Consider the following 18,618-nt stretch of genomic DNA (forward strand, 5'->3'; position numbering starts at 1 on the left):
GTTTTTAGACACACAGTCTAAAGTGCGTCCCTGTCTGATATACCCAGGAGGATCCAATCTCGTTGGTCCAAAGGGGAAGCGAGATGCAGAAGAAATGACTTGGCCTTGGAATAACAGCAGCCGCTGGGTCTCTCCAGCATCGGCAAGGAAGGAAATGTAGCGGTGCAAATTAGGGGCCTTCATCTCCATTTCTCACCATGCCACTTTGCCTCACAGGGAACAAACGATGCCTCATTTTTTAAAGCAATGTCTTAAGCGGGAACTTTTTTATTTTTGAAAAGCGCCTCGATTCAAGTGCTAATGACTCGGACTAATAAGAAACCAATCTCAGAGTTTGTCTTCCGGCCTTGTGGAAGGATGGAAGACGGGCGTGCAAACTGAACTCGAGAAGCCGGCTGGGAATCGAAACAGCCTGGGATGATGTCTGACTTTTAATTCAAAAACAATAGCTTTAGGGGGTATTTTTTTGCTGGATTTTGTTGTTGTCGTTGTTGTACTGGGACCTCGTAACTACTTGACCTCAGTCTCTTGGAGGAGAAGTGGAGATCTTGCACTCCAAACACAGAAGCGGCCTTTGCCTCCAACATGGATCTCTGCAGGTCTCCTTTGCTCCACAGGGATCCCTGCAAGTCTCCTTTGCTCCACAGGGATCTCTGCAGGTCCCCTTTGCTCCACAGGGATCTCTGCAGGTCTCCTTTGCGCCGCAGGGATCGCAGCAGATCTCCTGTGCTCCAGAATAAGTTTTCGGTTGCTCGCCTAGCAGAGGAGTTTTTCTGGATTGGTGGGAGCATTGTGGCTACTTCCAAATGGAAAATGGGCCAAATAGGTAAGAGGGCAAAGGTGACAATAGTACCTTAAAGGCTTTGAGTGGTATTTATCCATCAACAGCTGCGTCTAGTCTTAGTTGGGGTGGGATTTTACGAAAGGACACCGATTACTGGGTAATCCTCCAATCTCTTCTACTGATATATCTGTTATCGGCTAGGATGCTTCAAAAACTTTGTGGCTGGTAATGTTTGACCATTATTGTAGAACATGCTGGGAGTTCAGAGGGTAGCTGTGTTGGTCTGCAGTGAAAGTCCAGGAGTGCTATAGAGACCAGCAAGATTTCCGGGGTATCAGCTTTTGAGAGTCAAAAGCTCAGAGGCAGAGATCTGTCATCATGGAAGGCACCACAATAAGCCGCATGGCATGAGAGAGAAAGTGTTGACTCTCGAAAGCATGTACCCCCCCACCCCCCAAAAATTCTGTTGGTTTCCAAGGTGCTACAGGACTCAAATCTCACTTGGCATTGTTAATCGAGGCAGATTTTTATAGCATTTTGTCCAGTTCAGGCGGTGAAATTGTAGGACGTGAGTAGTGTTCCCTATAAGCTGAGTCAGTGTGAGCCGGCTCACAGTTTTTTTAACTCCCAGCTCACACATGTTCATCTCAACTCAGGGAAAATTGCCCCAGAGCAAACTAATCGATGCAGTAGCTCACAACTTTAATGCCAGCAGCTCACAAAGCAGAGGTTTGGCTCACAAGACTCCACAGTTTAGCGGGAACCCTGGATGTGAGTGTTCCCTCTCTATTTTCAGCCTCCGGAAGGGAGAACCATGTAAAACACTCTGGATTCCTTGGAGACAAAGCAGGACAAAAAGGGATGAGATTCCCCTGCGTTTTACACATGAACATGGAGGCACACTTGTGGTACCCCTATATTGATACCGACCATCCCTCCATCACACATTGTGGAAGGTTGTCCTCAGTATCCTATAGCGATTTCAAATGCCCTTGCAATTGACTTAAAGAAGCCAAAGAGGTGTTTGTTCTTCAGGTTAAAGATCCATCAGAAAAAGTGAAATTGCTTAGGTGCCTCCAGTTCTTATTTACGAGGACAGAACCAAGTAAGATCAAGATGGGTCACCGTGTGAGTCTGTCTGTAGCAGGAGAAAAGAGCAAGAGCAACGTAAAGGCTAACAAAAGTTGTGGCAGGGGAGGAGTTTTCGTAAGTGGCTGCTCACTTCTTCAAGACAAGAGCAAGAGTCCAGTGGCATCATAAAGGCTAACAGCTTGGTGTAGTGGTTAAGAGTGTGGACTCTTATCTGGGAGAACCAGGTTTGATTCTCCACTCCTCCACTTACAGCTGCTGGAATGGCCTTGGGTCAGCCATAGCTCTCATAGGAGTTGTCCTTGAATGGGCAGCTTCTGGGAGAGCTCTCTCAGCCCCACCCACCTCACAAGAGGGGGTCTGTTGTGGGGAGAGAAGATATAGGAGATTGTAAGCCACTCTGAGTCTCTGATTCAGAGAGAAGGGCAGGGTATAAATCTGCAGTCTTCTTCTAACAAAATTTGCGGCAGGGGCTTTCATGAGTCACCGCTTACTTCTCCAGATATCTGAAGGAGAGACCAGTGACTCATAAAAGCTCATACGTTGCCACAAATTTTGTTAGTAAAAAGTAAGTCACTCTGCTAATCTGTGATAAGTTACAAATTTGTTCCTGTTTTGTTTTGGAGGAGATCCCTCTTAAAAATATTGTTGCACTTACTTTATTCATGTCATTCTTCACAGTTTGGCCCTTTACCCATTGTTCTCAAGAAGTTAAATCTCTGTGCAGGCCTATCACGCATGTCTGTAAACGCATGCGCATGAACGCTAAGGGACCACGTAGCACATCAACAACTTGTTTTACACACTGCAGCTGGTGTTGAACCTCTCGAACTTTGCAAGTTATTAGATTGCAAAACAGTCCAATGTAGGATACAGGTTACCAGTGAGAGCCTGCAACAATATGTAAGAGTTTGTGGTGTGACTCTTGGTTTCTGTAGAAGGTCATTTCACAGCCCGGGGACAAGTATCCCTATTGTGCTAGTGACAAGCCTGTCATTGTCTCATGGTCTGTTGGCAACGGTTCAAAATAAGCCTCACTGTCATGTGAGACAGCAAGCTGTGTAGCAACTTAAGGTTTATGCACAGACACATTGGAAGTAAGACATACCAGGGCTACCAGCCTCCAGATGGGGCCTGGAGATCTCCTGGAATTATAGCTCTTCTCCAGATGACAGAGATCACTTCTCCTGGAGAAAATGATTGCTTTAGGATAACGAACTCTATGGCATTCTACCCTGTTGAGGTCCCTCCTTTCCCTAAACCCCACTCTCCCCAGTCTGCAACCCCACGTTTCCAAGATATGTCCCAAGCCAGAAGTGGATCTTTCAGTGGGAATGGGTCAGGGCTTTTTTTGTAACAGGAATTCCTTTGCATATTAGGCTACACCCCTCCTGATGTAGCCAATCCTCCAAGAGCTTACAGGGCTCTTCTTACAGGGCCTACTGTAAGCTCCTGAAGGATGGGCTACATCAGGTGGGCGTAGCGTAATATGCAAAGGAGTTCCTGCTACAAAAAAAAGCTCTGGGGAGGGTACATCTTAGGGTACATCCCTCATGAGACCCCAGTGAAAGAACTGAACCCTGAACTTTGCCCCAGCAAAATATTAATGAGGCATCCCTAACCAGGGCCAGTATGAAAAACTGCCCTTTGCGGATAGGGGCAGTTGGAATGTCTCGAACAGGCATCTGTCAAGCAGATCTTTATTGCCCCAGAAGAGAGGGTGCAACGTAGAGGCCCAAGGGCTTTGAAGCTTCTGTGTCTTCCCAGCTGCTGGAATGAAGCATGTGCTGCACAGAAGCAGAGCTTGATGTGGCTCTGAAACAGTAGTGACTTTGTGCCCCTTCTTGGCAAACCAAGGGTCTGCCACGCGGTGGCAGCTGGGGCCTGGTGCCGTCAGATACTTTGATATGCCCTGCTGGTGCCATTCTTCTCAAGAGAAACTCCCTCCCCCCGCAATTATTTTAAGCATTCTTTACCAGGAAAGTAAGCCACGTGTGCCAGGATCCCTCCCAGTCGCAGTCAGCACGGGGAGAGGGTGCACATCTGTGAACGAGCCGTTTAATGCTGCCTGTTTTCAAATTAACAATTTCTCCATTTGTACAACGTAGTCGGAAGTATAGTGACATGTGAACAAGCCCCAGGGGTGGAATTTTAGCAGTCGTGGATTTGTAAAGCCCCTCTTTGTAAAGTCAGCTATCAGCCCTCGATGCTTCTCGTGGCGCTAGATTCCATACATTAATGCCGTGTTGCATGAGAACTATCGGGGCTTGTCAGGGGTGGAATTCTAACAGGAGCTCCTTTGCATATTAGGCCACACACCCCTGATGTAGCCAATCTTCCAAGAGCTTACAAAAAAGAGCCTTGTAAGCTCTTGGAGGATTGGCTACATCAGGGGATGTTGCCTAATATGCAAAGGAATTGCAAGCCGCATCCGTTGGCTTAGAGAAGGCACCTGTCTTTTAAATCACTTCCCCAAGCCAAGCCAACCATCGGTTTGGACAATACATATAAGGTTAAAGTTGCTTTCTTTCTACCTCTCTCTCCCCTCCCCATCTATCTTCCTTCCTTCCTTCCTTCCTTCCTTCCTTCCTTCCTTCCTTCCTTCCTTCCTTCCTTCCTTCCTTCCTTCCTTCCTTCCTTCCTTCCTTCCTTCCTTCCTTCCTTCCTTCCTTCCTTCTGTTATGCAAGTTTAGGCACCCCTGAGATAAAAAGACTGGGCAGTAGGAGACATTTAAAAAAAACAAAAACAAACCTCCGCCTGAGACCCTGGAGAGGCGCTGCCAGTCTGAATAGACAATACTGACCTGGATGGACCGAGAGTCTCATGCACGTGTTTAGGGGAAGAGCTGTGGCTCACTGGTAGAGTATCTCTGTGGCATGCAGAAGGTTCCAGGTTCTGTTCCCGTCATCTCAATGAAAAAGGAACCAGCAAGAGGTGATGTGAAAGATCTTTGCTTGAGACCCCAGAGAGCTGCTCCCAGTCTGAGTAGACAATACTGACCTGGATGGACCACAGGGGTCTGAGTCTGTAGAAGGCAGTTGCATATGTTTTGCATGCAAAAAATTTTGATTTCTAGCAAGGGAAAGCAGATGAATGTGTTCAGTAGGGCAAAACCATGTGCTTTCCATGCAGAAGGCCCCGCATTCTATTACTGCTGCCTCCAGTTTATTGGTTTTGTTTAGGACATTTGTTTTTTACCCCACCCTTTGTTCAAAGAGGTCATGGGAGCACGCAGCATTCTCCCTTCCTCTTTTTTGTCCTCACAATAACTCCATGCGGTAGGTTAGTCTGAGAGACAGTGTAACTGCAGCCCACGATCACCCAGCAGGTTTTGTGGCAGACTGGGTGTCCCAGATCATAGTGGGACATGCAACCCCCACCCCACTCCCACTGGTTGTTTCTCAGGTAGCAAGACTGGGAAAGGTCTGAGAGCCAGTTGGCATAAACAGTGAGGCTTGGTCTGATTGGCAGCTTCTGGGGTTTTCTGGTGGGAAAGATTTGTAGTTTGAGGTAGGCCCATTTTGCACATTATGAATTCTTTGGGTTCAGAGCCATGTGTGAACTGATGCAAACTACTTCCACACACGTGCCACTCAGAGACACAAAAGTACAGACGGGGTGTTGATTTCCCAAGCCTCACTGGACTTCTGACACAATACAAACTCCCATCACATGCGCAGGAGGTAACAATTGGTGTGAACTGTGATGCAGATTCTCCAAGGCCATGTCTGCTCACTTTCACTTTCAGAGCCAGTTTGGTGTAGTGGTTAAGTGTGCAGACTCTTATCTGGGAGAACCGGGTTTGATTCCCCACTCCTCCACTTGCACCTGCTGGAATGGCCTTGGGTCAGCCATAGCTCTGGCAGAGGTTGTCCTTGAAAGGGCAGCTGCTGTGAGAGCCCTCTCAGCCCCACCCACCTCACAGGGTGTTTGTTGTGGGGGAGGAAGGTAAAGGAGATTGTGAGCCTCTCTGAGACTCTTCGGAGTGGAGGGCGGGATATACGTAAATCCAATATCATCATCATCATCATCATCATCATCATCATCATCATCATCTTCTTCTTCTTCTTCTTCTTCTTCTTCTTCTTCTTCTTCTTCTTCTTCTTCTTCTTCTTCTTCTTCTTCTTCTTCTTCTTCTTCTTCTTCTTCTTCTTCTTCTTCTTCTTTCCCCTACAACAACCACGCATTGCCAATGCTTGCAATTTATGCAGGGCTTTTTTTTTGTATCAGGAACTCCTTTGCATATTAGGCCACACACCCCTGATGTAGCCAATCCTCCAGGATCGTACAGGGCTCTTCTTACAGGGCCTACTGTAAGCACTTGGAGGATTGGCTACATCAGGGGGGTGTAGCCTAATATGCAAATGAGTTCCTGCTGCAAAAAAAGCCCTGCATAAGTTGTGGCAGTCAGGATGACAGCTCTGCTGCAACGACATTTTGTTTCCCCATCGCTCAAACCGCCCTGGGGAAATGCAAACCCTCCTCTCGCTTAGCTCCACTGTGACTATTGCCAAGGCAGCAGGGAACGCTCAAGAAATGTGGAAGATCCCTGTTGAATAGTTCCTCCTGGAGAAGAACGCGGCTCCTCTAGGGATCCACACTTCTCGGGAGCAAAATGCAGGGCTTTTTTGTAGTAGGAACTCCTTTGCATATTAGGGCATACACCCCTGATGTTGCCAATCCTCCAAGAGCTTACAGGGCTGTTAGTACCGGGCCTACTGTAATCTCCTGGAGGATTGGCTACATCAGAGGTGTGTGGCCCTAATATGCAAAGGAGTTCTTGCTATAAAAAATGCCCTGGCAAAAGGAAGTGTCGAAAATCACATTCATATCTGCAGGCAAGTGTCCTAATCGACATCAGAGTGGTCACTGCACATTTGTGGGTTAAGAATGGCTTGTGCGAGGAAGTCAGTTGCATGAAAGTGCAAAGGATCAACATGCAATAGCCAGCTAAGTCAGCTATTTCAATAAGGACCAGTGACGAGCAATAACCTGTTGGGACACATCCAACGCAGTAAGTGGCTTTTGCGTCAGGTGCTAAAAAAGATCACAGCTATTCACCGTGTCCCCGCCTGGCTCTGTGGAATCAATTGCTGTCGACAGAAAGAGTGCAGAGTGGGAAAAGGTGCAGAAATGGAACACACGAAGCTGCCTGATACTGAATCAATCCATTGGTCCATTAAGGTCAATATTCTCTACTCTCCAGGGTCTCAGGCTATCAACACATATTGACTGTTGTAGGTCACAGGGGCCGTGTCCCTCCAGTCTTGTTCTGTCTACACTGGCTTCCAGTTTGCTTCTGGGCTCCGTTCAAGGTGCTTGTACGTGTTTCTCTTCTTCTCCATTTGCCTCTGGCTACAGTAGACTTTTGCAATTTGTAGATTCATTAATGGTGATTTTACTTCTTCCAGGAAAACCTCAAAACTTACATGGGTTAGCTCTAGGAACTGGGAGGAAATCTGTGGTTTTACCATAGCATTTCCAGTTATTCCTAGAGCTACCAGATGTTACTTCCAGGCTTTCCCCCCAACAGCCTGGGATGAACATACCTCAATACCTGCCTTTTCCATATGAGCCTACCCACTCCAGTCATCTGTGGGGACCCTGCTTGAGTTGCCCCCGCCATCTGAGGCTAGACAGATAGCCACTGGAGATGAGACTTTCTCAATCATGACACCTTGTGGAATTCCCTGCCTGGGGAGACTCGTTGATCTCCCTCTATACCAGGAGCGTCAAACTCATTTGTTATGAGGGCCGAATCTTCACCTTGTCGGCCGGCCAATATAATGCCAGGTAAAGGAGATATAAACTTTATAAAGGACACAGACAAACGCACTCAGCCTAATCCACCTCACTGACTTATTGAGTCTCAACTAACAGATGGAAGAGAGGCTTGGCTCAGTAGCTCTGCTGTGCAATTGAGCAAGCCTGGCAAAGCAAGTTGTGATGCAGAAGGAATTAAGAGAGGGAGAAGGAAGCAGATGATAGTGAGTTGCTTGTGGGCCTGATAAGAGCCCTCCGGGGGCTTGATTCAGCCCCCCAGCCACATGTTTGACACCCCTGCTCTATACTATTGCTGTCTGCAGGTGAGGACTTCTTTGCCTGCAGATGAGGACTTGTTTCATTTGTTTCATCATGAAGTGTTGCATTTTGTAAACCCCCCCCCCCCAATAACTCTCCTCTTTGGTCCCATTATTGTTTGTTTAAGCATTTTTATTGACTCATGGCTTTCATACTTGGCTGGTGGATTTCTCAGGAGGATGCTGGAATAGCTGGATGTCTGGGTCTAATCCAGTAGGATAACTGCTGTAGGGTAGCTGCTTGGGGGGACTGCCTTTTCCGGTATATCCCCCAAAGAGCTTTGTGCTCTGAAGACCAAAATTTGCTGATGATCCCTGGCCCAAGAGATATCCAGCTGTCCTCAACCAGATCCAGGTGGAACCTGGTGACATCTTCACCCCATGGGACCTAGTACAATTCCACAGGGCATGTGAGACCTGGCCTATGGTTGAGGACAGCAAAAGCCTCACCATTTTGGCCTATGATCCATCCCCTTACGGAAGGAGAGAAACGGAGAGTATGTGCCATTGATGATTTTTCCACTATATTTTATTGATTTTCATTGTAACCGACTGTATATTTTGTATATCTAATTTATAGAATGTTTTCAACAATGATGTACCCTGCCCTGAACCATTTGGGGAGAGAGCGGTTTATAAATGAAACAAACAAACAAGCAAGCAGGACTTTTTTTGACCCGGAACGCAGTTCCGGCTGGCTTCGTATCAGGGGGTGTGGTCTATTATACAAACTAGTTCCTACTGGGCTTCCCCCACCAAAAGCCCAGTTTGAAATAATGGTGGCATCAGGGGTGTGGCCTACTATGGAAATGAGTTCCTGCTGGGCTTTTTTCTACCACCCCCCCCCCCTTGCAAGTAAGTGCGATGGCTCTGAAGACCATTGTCTTCCAAAAGGGCTGTATCAGTGCTAGGCAACCGTTAGTTAAGCATCATTTTGAAACGAGCGTGTCGCTATCACGCCAGTTTGGGCTGACGCTGCTGCACAGCTCTTTACAGAAGCCACCGGTGGCTCTGTGTTGCTTTCCCTTCTGGTCTTTTGGCTTTCATCTGCATCTGTTTTATGCCGCCAGGCAGGCCCAGAGATGCAAGCTGGCCCCGCTAATGATCATGCCCTGAGCGGTTCAGTAGCGGAAGGGAAGTTGCCTTAATTGTCTGCTGGAGTTCAGAGCTGCAGCCGGAGCCTCAAAAGATGGGCAGGGGCGGTTTTATCTGTTCAAAGGCCGGGCCTGAGTGGCGTCGGCGCTTTGGAAATCTCAGTTGCCATTCACACACACACAAAAAAGTCCCAATTCCAATGTCTTTTTAATGGACGTTATCCGCCTTAATTGTGAGAAGGGCGAGTGATGCTGAGCTTAATGAGAGCTGGCCTTCTTGGCTCATTTCAAGTGCTGGGTAGGGCCGAACTGGCTTGCATCTCCACCTGCCTGCAAACAAAACAGATGCGGTAAAAGTCCTACCAATCTGGATTTTCTTTTTTTAATGTGAGCTTTCTGGGGACTGGTGATTTCATCTCCCTCTTTATTGCCTTTTCATCCTCCCCTTCTTATCAGGAGCTGAAGGCATCCTACGTGTTTCTCTTCTCCATTTGCCTCTGGCTACAGTAGACTTTTGCAGTTTGTCGATTCATTCATGGTGATTTCACTTCTTCAGTCTGATTTCAGGCTGCTGGGAGGCCTCCTGCCAACAGCCCTCACTTCTGCTACCACTACGAGTGGGAGTGGTTGAAAAAGAAAAGGAAAGTTGGCATCAGCTGCACCACAGAGTCACTTCCAGGAAAACCCCATAAGTTATATGAGTTAGCTTTAGAACCTGAGAGAAAATCTGTGGTTTTACAATAGCATTTCCAGTTATTCCTAGAGCTACCAATGAAATTGCTGAGCAGTCGGGTTAGAACGGATAATAGGAAGTACTTCTTCACCCAAAGGGTGATTAACACATGGAATTCACTGCCACAGGAGGTGGTGGCAGCTACAAGCATAGACAGCTTCAATAGGCAATTGGATAAGCATATGGAGCAGAGGTCCATCAGTGGCTATTAGCAGCAGCGTATCATTGGAATTCTCTGTCCAGGGCAGTGATGCTCTGTATTCTTGGTGCTTGGGGGGGCACTGTTGAAGGCTTCTAGTGTCCTGGTCCCACTGGTGGACCTCCTGATGGCACTTGGGTTTTTTGGCCACTGTGTGTCACAGAGTGTTGGACTGGATGGGCCATTGGCCTGATCCAACATGGCTTCTCTTACGTTCTTACCTAATGTTACTTCCAGGTTTTCCCCCCAGGTCCTTGCCCCAGTAGCTCCCACCAGTTGCCAAAGGTTGCCCTCTAATTTATAGTGTGCTATTTTCTGATTTCATTTTCCTGTGTTACCACCAGGGCTATTTTTTGTAACAGGAACTCAGTTCAATGTTAGGCCACACCCCCCAGATATAGCCAATCCTCCTGGAGCTTACAGTAGGCCCTGTACTAAGAGCCCTGAAAGCTCCTGGAAGATTGGCTACGTCAGGGGTGTGTAGCCTAACATTGAACTGAGTTCCTGCTACAAACAAAAGCCTTACCACATTGTTCACAGTGTGCCTTACGCTGCTCTGTTTGCATTGTTTCTGTTGTATAATCTTCCTTGCGTCTTCTTGAGAAAGATAGGCTATAAATGAAGAAAACAGATGGGTTTGACTCAGTTTAAGTAAAAAACACACACACACACACACACACACACAGGGGGTTGGGGTCAAAAAGATGAGAAATTTGGAGAAAGGATGAGAAATTCAGAGTCACCCCTGTGTGTATATATATTGCTTTTCTTTCATCACATAGCTTAAAGTGGTAGACAAATTGGTGCTTAGGGCAGCACGGTGGGGGTTCTCAGGAAATCACTCATCCTGGCATTGAACAGGCTCTGACTTTGCTGTATTGTGTGACTCAGGTAGTGGCCAGCTGGAAAAGGGAAGGAGTCACTGCTAGGGTTGCCAGCTCCAGGCTAAGAGGTCTGGGAATAGAACCTGGGGAGGGCAGGCCTTGGGGAAAGGAGGGACCTCCTCTGTGTGCCATGCCATAGACCGCCCCCTTCAGAGCAGTCATTTTCTCCAGAAGAAGAAGAAGATGTTATTGGATTTATATCTCACCCTATACTCTGAATCGCAGAGTCTCAGAGCGGCTCACAATCTCCTTTCCCTTCCTCCCCCACAACAGACACCCGGTGAGGTGGGTGGGGCTGAGAGAGCTCTTGCAGCAACTGCCCTTTCAAGGACAACTCCTGCAAGAGCCATGGCTGACCCAAGGCCATTCCAGCAGGTGCAAGTGGAGGAGTGGGGAATCAAACCCGGTTCTCCCGGATAAGAGTCCGCGCACTTAACCGCTACACCAAACTGGCTCTCAGAGGAAAATGATCTCTGCAAGCTTGGAGATCAGTTGCAATTCCGGGAAATCTCCAGGCTCTGTCTAGAGGTTGGCAACTGGCATCGCTTTATAGCTGGCTTCCACTCAGCAAAGGAATTTGGGAAATGTTGTGTGTTAAGGCATGCCTGGTCTGTAGATCCTCTAGTCCCCCTCATCCTACACACCACAAAGGGAGTAAGTTTTGGAAAGTTCTGCTGGCACCTCCTAACTGGCATCGATCGCAGGTGGTGTAAATTCCCATCTTCCTCCTCCAAAATGCTCTTGGGCAGCAGGTCTTCTTGCAGCGAGCCGCCCTCCACATCCATCCCGCAATTCTAATAATCTCGTTGCAGTTAATTTTTAATGCCCTCTATACCGAACACCACTTGCTTCTAAAGCAATTTGTCCCTGTGAGCCTTTGTGAATTTTTTATCGGGTTTTCCGGAATATTGACAATAATCCACACGGCCAAGTTGCGTAATTATTTCCTCCTCCCCCCCCCCTTCTTTCCCTTCGATGTGCATTTATGGCAAGTGGAATGCAAATGAAGCCCAGAGTTTACTCCTCAGATGGGAGGATGAGGGAAACACAGCAGCCCAAATTGTTTGTGTTTTGGAAGACAAATGGAGACGATAAAGCTATAGAACTTTGTCTGGGAGGTGTTAGAAATTCAAGAGCCAGATGGCTAAGCAAACTGAAGTTGAGAGCGTAGTGTTGCATTTGCTGAGCCTTAAAACTTTCAGCATTTGTTCCGTAGTCTTGCAGTATTATCGAGTGTTTCGTTCCACAACCTTCTCACGATCCTCTGCAAATTTCTGTGAATGTCATTTACATTGCATATTTTAAGGTGTTTGGTCCATTCTGCAGTCTATACTTCCATAGTTTTTATGTAATGGTAATGAGTAAATGCATGTCTTGTGTACCCTTCCCTCTGTTAGGTGTAGTGGTTAAGTGCATGGTGTAGTGGTTAAGTGCATGGACTCTTATCTGGGTGAACCGGGTTTGATTCCTCACTCCTTCACTCGCAGCTGCTGAAATGGTCTTGGTCATCCATAGCTCTTGCAAGAGTTGTCCTTGAAAGGGCAGCTGCTGTAAGAGCTCTCTCAGCCCCACCTACCTCACAAGTGTCTGTTGTGTGTGTGTGTGGGGGGGGAAGGTAAAGGAGATTGTGACCGCTCGGAGACTCTGAGATTCAGAGTATAGGGTGGGATATAAATCCAATATCATCATCTTCTTCTGTTCAAGGATGTAACCGCGGAAAACTGGCAAAAAGGATCATGCACAGTTCTGTTCCACAACATTGGCAACTTAGACTGGGATGGCATGTTCCAGGGAGAATCCCCATCAGTGGCACTCAGATGTATCCTAGATCCAGAGGAGTTAGCCATGTTGGTCTGTTGCTGCAAAATAGTAAAGATTAACAAATTCCATCGCAGCATGAACTTTGGAGAAACACAGCTCTCTTCATCAGACGTATCGTAGGTATCTTGGTAGGCAAGATATTGAATTCCACATGTCATAAAGGTCGCACCCGTATGCTTTGAGTCTCTGGCGCTAGCTGAGAAAACATGGTAAAGTTCAAGCGGCGTGCAGATCTACAGGCGGACAGGAAAACCTCGCGAGGCTGTGTTCATGGAATACAGCTAGAGCTGAGCCAGATTTTGGAGAGTTGTCATAGTCATGGTTGAATTTGCCTTTTGGCAAACAAGCTCAGTGAGTCACACAAAAAAGGAAAGTGTGCCTTTGTTTTTTTGTCCAAGGCCTGGTGTGTATGCATGTGTGTGTGTGTGTAAGAGAGAGAGAGAGAGAACAAAAGCTTCCAGAGGTGCAATTCTTAAAGGTCCAGGGATCTCTGCAGCCTCTGATCCACTGGCCAAAAGGGCACAGCAAAAGGATCTTCCTGAGCCCTGGCAGAAAGGAAGCTGCCAGTCCATGGGTTTGTGGGACACAGTCACAGGACCCGCCTCCTTTTCCCACACAGCAGAAGTTGCCTCTCATGTATTTTGCTCACGTGTCTTTCTCGTAGCCCAAGTGTGAAAACTAAGTGGTCGTGTTTTCTCTTCTTCTTCTTCTTCTTTTCCATAGTGGAAAGATGTATGAACTCCATGCAAGCGGGTACTCAGATGATCAAGCTGCGGGGCAGTTCCAAAGGCCTTGTTCGTTTCTACTACCTGGACGAGCACAAGTCGTGCATTCGCTGGAGACCCTCCCGGAAGAACGAGAAAGCCAAAAGTAAGCAAGCAGGGTTGCCAGTTCCGGGTTTGGAAATGCCTGGAGCCTGGGAGGGTGGGGTTTAGGAAGGGGAGAGACCCTGGTAGAATATAATGTGTCATACAGGCCGCCATCCGAAGCAGCCATTAACTCCAGGAGAAGTGGAATAAATGCTCTGAACAAACAAACACACAGCAATCTATGTAGTCTAGAGAGCAGCTGTAATTCTGGAGATATCCAGCCCCCCCACCTGGAGGTTGGCAACCTTATCTGCAGCAGAGAGAGAGAGAGAGAGTCTCTCTCTCTCTCTCTTTCCCTCTCTCCCCCCTCACACACTAATCTTTCAAAGCTGTATGTCCAAAGGCTGCTGAGCGTTTTGATTCTTTTCTTTTCGCACCCGTTTAATATTTTTGTCAATGGTTTCTCCTCTCTGCTTTTTTGCTGGCTTTATATTACAAACCCCTTTCTATTATGTGGAGGAAAGCGATGGAAAATTTGCTATCGGCCACTTTACCCACTCCGCTGCAGTGAACACAATCTGTGCTCATAACTCAGGTATCATTTTGCCTGCCTTCCCCACCCTCTTCTGAAGCATTTTCAAGTGCAGAAAAAGAATTGCCCCTATTGGGAGGACCTTGCTGGTCCGCGCTTTCCCTCTTGAGCGTTTCAGCCTTTGCGACTGCTTACAGCATGACCAGCCGCCCTTTGGAACTGACCAATCCTCAAGAGATTGGTCTGGGATGCAGAAATGAATCACCGTGTGCTGGGTTTGGGAATTTTTTTTTTTGGAGATAATTTATTTCAGACTTTGGAGGGATCCAGCTGTAATGGGTTTCTGCATCTATAATGTTCCCGTTATTATTCTGAGAAATTCAGATTACTCATGGGTGGGTGAACCTTTGCTCTAAACTGTAAAAAAGACTAATACGAAAGACTAATAAGAAAAAAGTGGTTCGTTTTGTCCTACGCAGTTTTGACGGGTTGCGCTTGGCAAATTCAGACCTGCGGACGAATCCAGTCACTTATGTTCCTAGCTTTGCTGTTGGTAATTGGTGAAAACGCACACCAGTGCGTGCAGCTAGGAAGTTGAGCACAGACATAACAATGACACAATATTTTGCATATTAGGAACATAACAGCTGATTTGTTGGATCAGAGCAGTGGTCCATCTGATCCAGCATCCATTCCCAGAAGTAACCCACTAGGTGACTCCAGGAAGCCAGCAACACAGACAAGGCTTGGCATTGAGGATTGCATGGCCCGGTACTGGGTCATGACCCTGCAGATGGGAAACACTGGAGTAGAGGATAGCTATCACTTTCACATTTGGCTTCCAAGAGGCATCTCAATGGATGCTGTCAGAAAAAGGATACTGGACTAGACAGATCTTGGGTGCAGTCCAGCGAGGCGGCTCTTATGTTCTTAGAAATGTTCTTCAGCTGGGCTTCTGATCTCTGCTGCTGCATACGAGTCTATTCTCTCTCGCTTCCTTCCTGGCAGAACTCATAGCCTAGTGAACAGATGTCTGATTTTAAAGTGAGGTGCATTTTGTAATCTCAAGAGTATACCATAATCTCCAAAAACTATGCTCTCTGCTGGGTGCTTTTTAAAAAAATATATATATTTTTTTCATCTTTTCAACTTAATGGCTGCAATCTTTCAAGGGAATCATGCCTATAATTCCAAAATGGCTCCCAATTTTTTTTGTTTTGCATTTTTGTGTTTGTGCGCATGCCCGCATGTGTTCGTGTGTGCACCAGGAAGTCATGGCAACCCATGGTGACTGACCCCTACTGGGGGCCTGGAGGAAATTCAGGGAGGTGGTTGAATACAGCCTGCCCTCGCCTCCCGACTGCTGGTATCCCAAGGAGGTCTCCCCTCCAAGTACTTGCCAGAGTCGACCCTGCATGGCTTTCGAGATCTGATGCGATTGGGCTTGCCTGGAATATCCAGGTCAGAGTGGGTCCTGACATTTGACATGATTCACAACCCTTATAAAAAGTTGTTTGATATGACAATGGGAAGCTACCTTTCTCTGAACTTCTTATTGGAACGAAACACAACCATATTCTTTAAGTATGTGTTGAAATGGCCTTATGCTAAGCACATTGTATGCAACACACTGATTCGTGGATGGTTTCGTTGTCTGCATCTTTGATTTTGGGAGAGACACAAGATGCTAACAGATTCCTGTTGCTGTCAGTTGCCAAATCCTGACATGTTTTTGAGGAGAGAGTCCACAAAAGCAAAATGAAAAGGGGGAAGGGGTCCTCAGAAGAATTCTTTTTGATTAGACCAAAGGTCCACCTAGTTCCACATCCTGTTTCTATGGTAGCAAGAAAAGAGATGCTGCTGGGAGACCCAGGCTGGTTTCATACAGTGAAATTGATGCGATTTCATCCCATTGCAGAAAAACCCACTTGAGTTTGATCCGTTTCTGGGCTATCAGACAGACACCGTTGAAGCGGCAGGATCCCACAGCGGCCCATTCACACTGCTAGCGCGGCTCAACCACAGACCAGCTGGGGAATAATAATAATAATAAATTTTATTTTATATCCCGCCCTCCCCCACCGAGGCAGGCTCAGGGCGGCTCACAGGACATGGTATATACCATGATTACAACAAAATACAGTCATTACAATAAAAGACAGTTAAAATATAATTAAATTACATTGATAAATTAAGTTAAATAAGTCAGTTAAAACCATTATAGGTTATAGAATTAAGGTGCTACAGTTCGATTTATGAATAAGGATGGCTGGGTGTCATTACCCGGGTGCCATCTTAAAAGCAAGCTGAAAGAGGACGGTTTTGCAAGCCCTGCGAAACTGATTTAGGTCTCGCAGGGCTTGCACCTCCTCTGGTAGCTGATTCCACCGTTGGGGAGCCATTGTTGAGAAGGCCTGCTCCCTCGTTTTCAGTCTGGCCTCCCTTGGTCCAGGGATTTTAAAAAGATTTTGAGAACTACATCTCAGTGCTCTCTGAGGAACATATGGAGAGAGGTGGTCCCTAAGGTAGGTAGGTCCTCGGCCATATAGGGCTTTAAAGGTAATAACCAGCACCTTGTAACAAACTCGGTACACAATTGGCAGCCAATGCAGTTCCCGCAGCCTAGGCCGTACATGTTCCCACCGAGGTAGTCCCACTAACAGCCTAGCCGCTGCATTCTGCACTAGCTGCAGTTTCCGCATTCGGTACAAGGGCAGCCCCATGTAGAGGGCATTACAGTAGTCCAGCCTCGAGGTGACCGTTGCATGGATCACAGTTGCCAGGTCGCTATGTTCCAGGAAGGGGGCCAACTGCCTCGCCCTCCTAAGGTGGAAAAAGGCGGATTTAGCAGTGGCGGCTATCTGGACCTCCATTGTCAAGGAAGGCTCCAGTAGCACTCCCAAGCTCTTGACCCTGCACACTGGTATCAGTGACGCACTGTCAAAGGCTGGTAGGGCGATCTCCCCTCCTGGCCCGCCGCGACCTACGCAAAGGACCTCTGTCTTCGCTGTCTTCGCTGGAAAGGGTTGTCTTTTTTAAAAAGTCCCCCAGTGTGTTCATTCAAGCAGAGAAGCGCACAAGCACACCTCCAAGTGGGGTTAGGGAACACCCCCCCCCCCCTTGATCATCCCAGAAATGGCTTGGTGCGATCACACAGCTCTTCTGCTTATGAGTCACGCTGGGGCATTCAAACAGCAGTCAGTTACCTGTGACCTATCAGTGACCTATCAGTTATCAGTGACCTATATCTGATTCAGGGGGATACTACTGGGAAAATCCAGGTAGCTTTTAAATTAGGATAGGAGGCGTCTGGAGATGGGGTGAGAACAGGTGCAGCTCGGAGGGCAGATGTGCTTGTGTGATCGTGTGCTTTTAATCCGAATGGGAGGCAGGGCTAGGTCGGGCCAAATCTCCCGTGTGAAACCACCCCCAGAATCTGGGTCCCTTGTTGACGTTTGTCCTCCAGTAACTGCTATTCAGAGGTAGACAGCCACTGAGCCTGGAGGTTCTGGTCAGTTGATGGACTTGTCCTCCTTTGAGTCTTTTGCACCACCTGTAAGCCAGCGGATGTCACCCACTAAGCCTTTTGAGAGTACAGCTTTATTCCAAACACTGCACTGTTGCCAGGCACGAATTTATACAACTTCTTTATTCTCCTTTACACCCCCTTCCCCTCACAGTCTCTATAGATTCAATCCAGGAGGTGTGCGAGGGCAAACAGTCGGAGATCTTCCAGCGCTACGCAGACGGCAGCTTCGACCCCAACTGTTGCTTCAGCATCTACTATGGAGACCACATGGAGTCCCTGGACCTGGTCTCATCCAGCGGGGAAGAGGCTCGGACGTGGATCACAGGCCTCAAGTACCTGATGGCCGGCATCAGTGATGAAGACAGCCTGTCGAAAAGGCAGAGAACGAGAGACCAGTATCCTTCTTAGTGGGCGGGCGGGCAAAGCTGAAGCTACCCTGTCTTCTTAAAGCTCGTTTTGTTATTTTTTTAAAAACCATTTTTATTTAACAATTTATTGTCGTTTCACAACATAAACATGACAAAAAATAAAATAATATAGTACAGTGCAATAGTTACAAATTAATAGTAAGACCAGGGCTTTTTTTGTAGTGAGAACTCCTTTGCATATTAGGCCACACCTCTCTTATGTAGACATTCATTCAAGAGCTTACAGGGCTCTTATTATAGGGCCTACTGTAAGCTCTTGGAGGACTGGCTACATCAGGGGTCTGTGGCCTAATATGCAAAGGAGTTCCTGCTACAAAAAAAGCCCTAAGATAGTAATAAAAATACAGCATTTTACCTAACATGTCTATTTTAAACATACTGGTAATTTTCAGTGTTTAAAACGCACTTGTTTTGAACAATTTCTCTGAATAAAAAGCCTTTAGTCTAAGGATTTTGAAATCCAGTAAATTTACCATAAACAGAGTATATCAGTCGACTCAGGAATATCATATTTGAATAAATGTTCCATGAGCTCTTATGGGAAAGGGCAGAATACAAATCCACAGAAATAAATAATTAACAAACAAGCAAGCAAATAAATAAATAAATAAGTAAATTTATGGGGAATCAGATTG

General features: G+C 47.0%; 1 protein-coding gene across 1 annotated transcript in view; it reads left to right on the forward strand.

Moving 5' to 3' along the window:
• The first annotated feature begins 546 nt into the window (after nucleotides 1–546).
• Nucleotides 547–18,618, forward strand: part of PLCH2 (phospholipase C eta 2) — a 179,796-nt gene continuing 161,724 nt past the window's right edge. Inside the window, exons 1-4 of the mRNA XM_060259046.1 lie at nucleotides 547–599; nucleotides 720–826; nucleotides 13,409–13,555; nucleotides 17,707–17,950. Of these exons, the coding sequence (XP_060115029.1) occupies nucleotides 586–599; nucleotides 720–826; nucleotides 13,409–13,555; nucleotides 17,707–17,950 (512 nt within the window). The 5' untranslated portion in view covers nucleotides 547–585. The remainder of the gene's footprint in view (nucleotides 600–719; nucleotides 827–13,408; nucleotides 13,556–17,706; nucleotides 17,951–18,618) is intronic.

This window comes from Heteronotia binoei, chromosome 18 (genome assembly GCF_032191835.1).
Source record: "Heteronotia binoei isolate CCM8104 ecotype False Entrance Well chromosome 18, APGP_CSIRO_Hbin_v1, whole genome shotgun sequence".
In the NCBI taxonomy this organism is placed as follows: domain Eukaryota; kingdom Metazoa; phylum Chordata; class Lepidosauria; order Squamata; family Gekkonidae; genus Heteronotia; species Heteronotia binoei.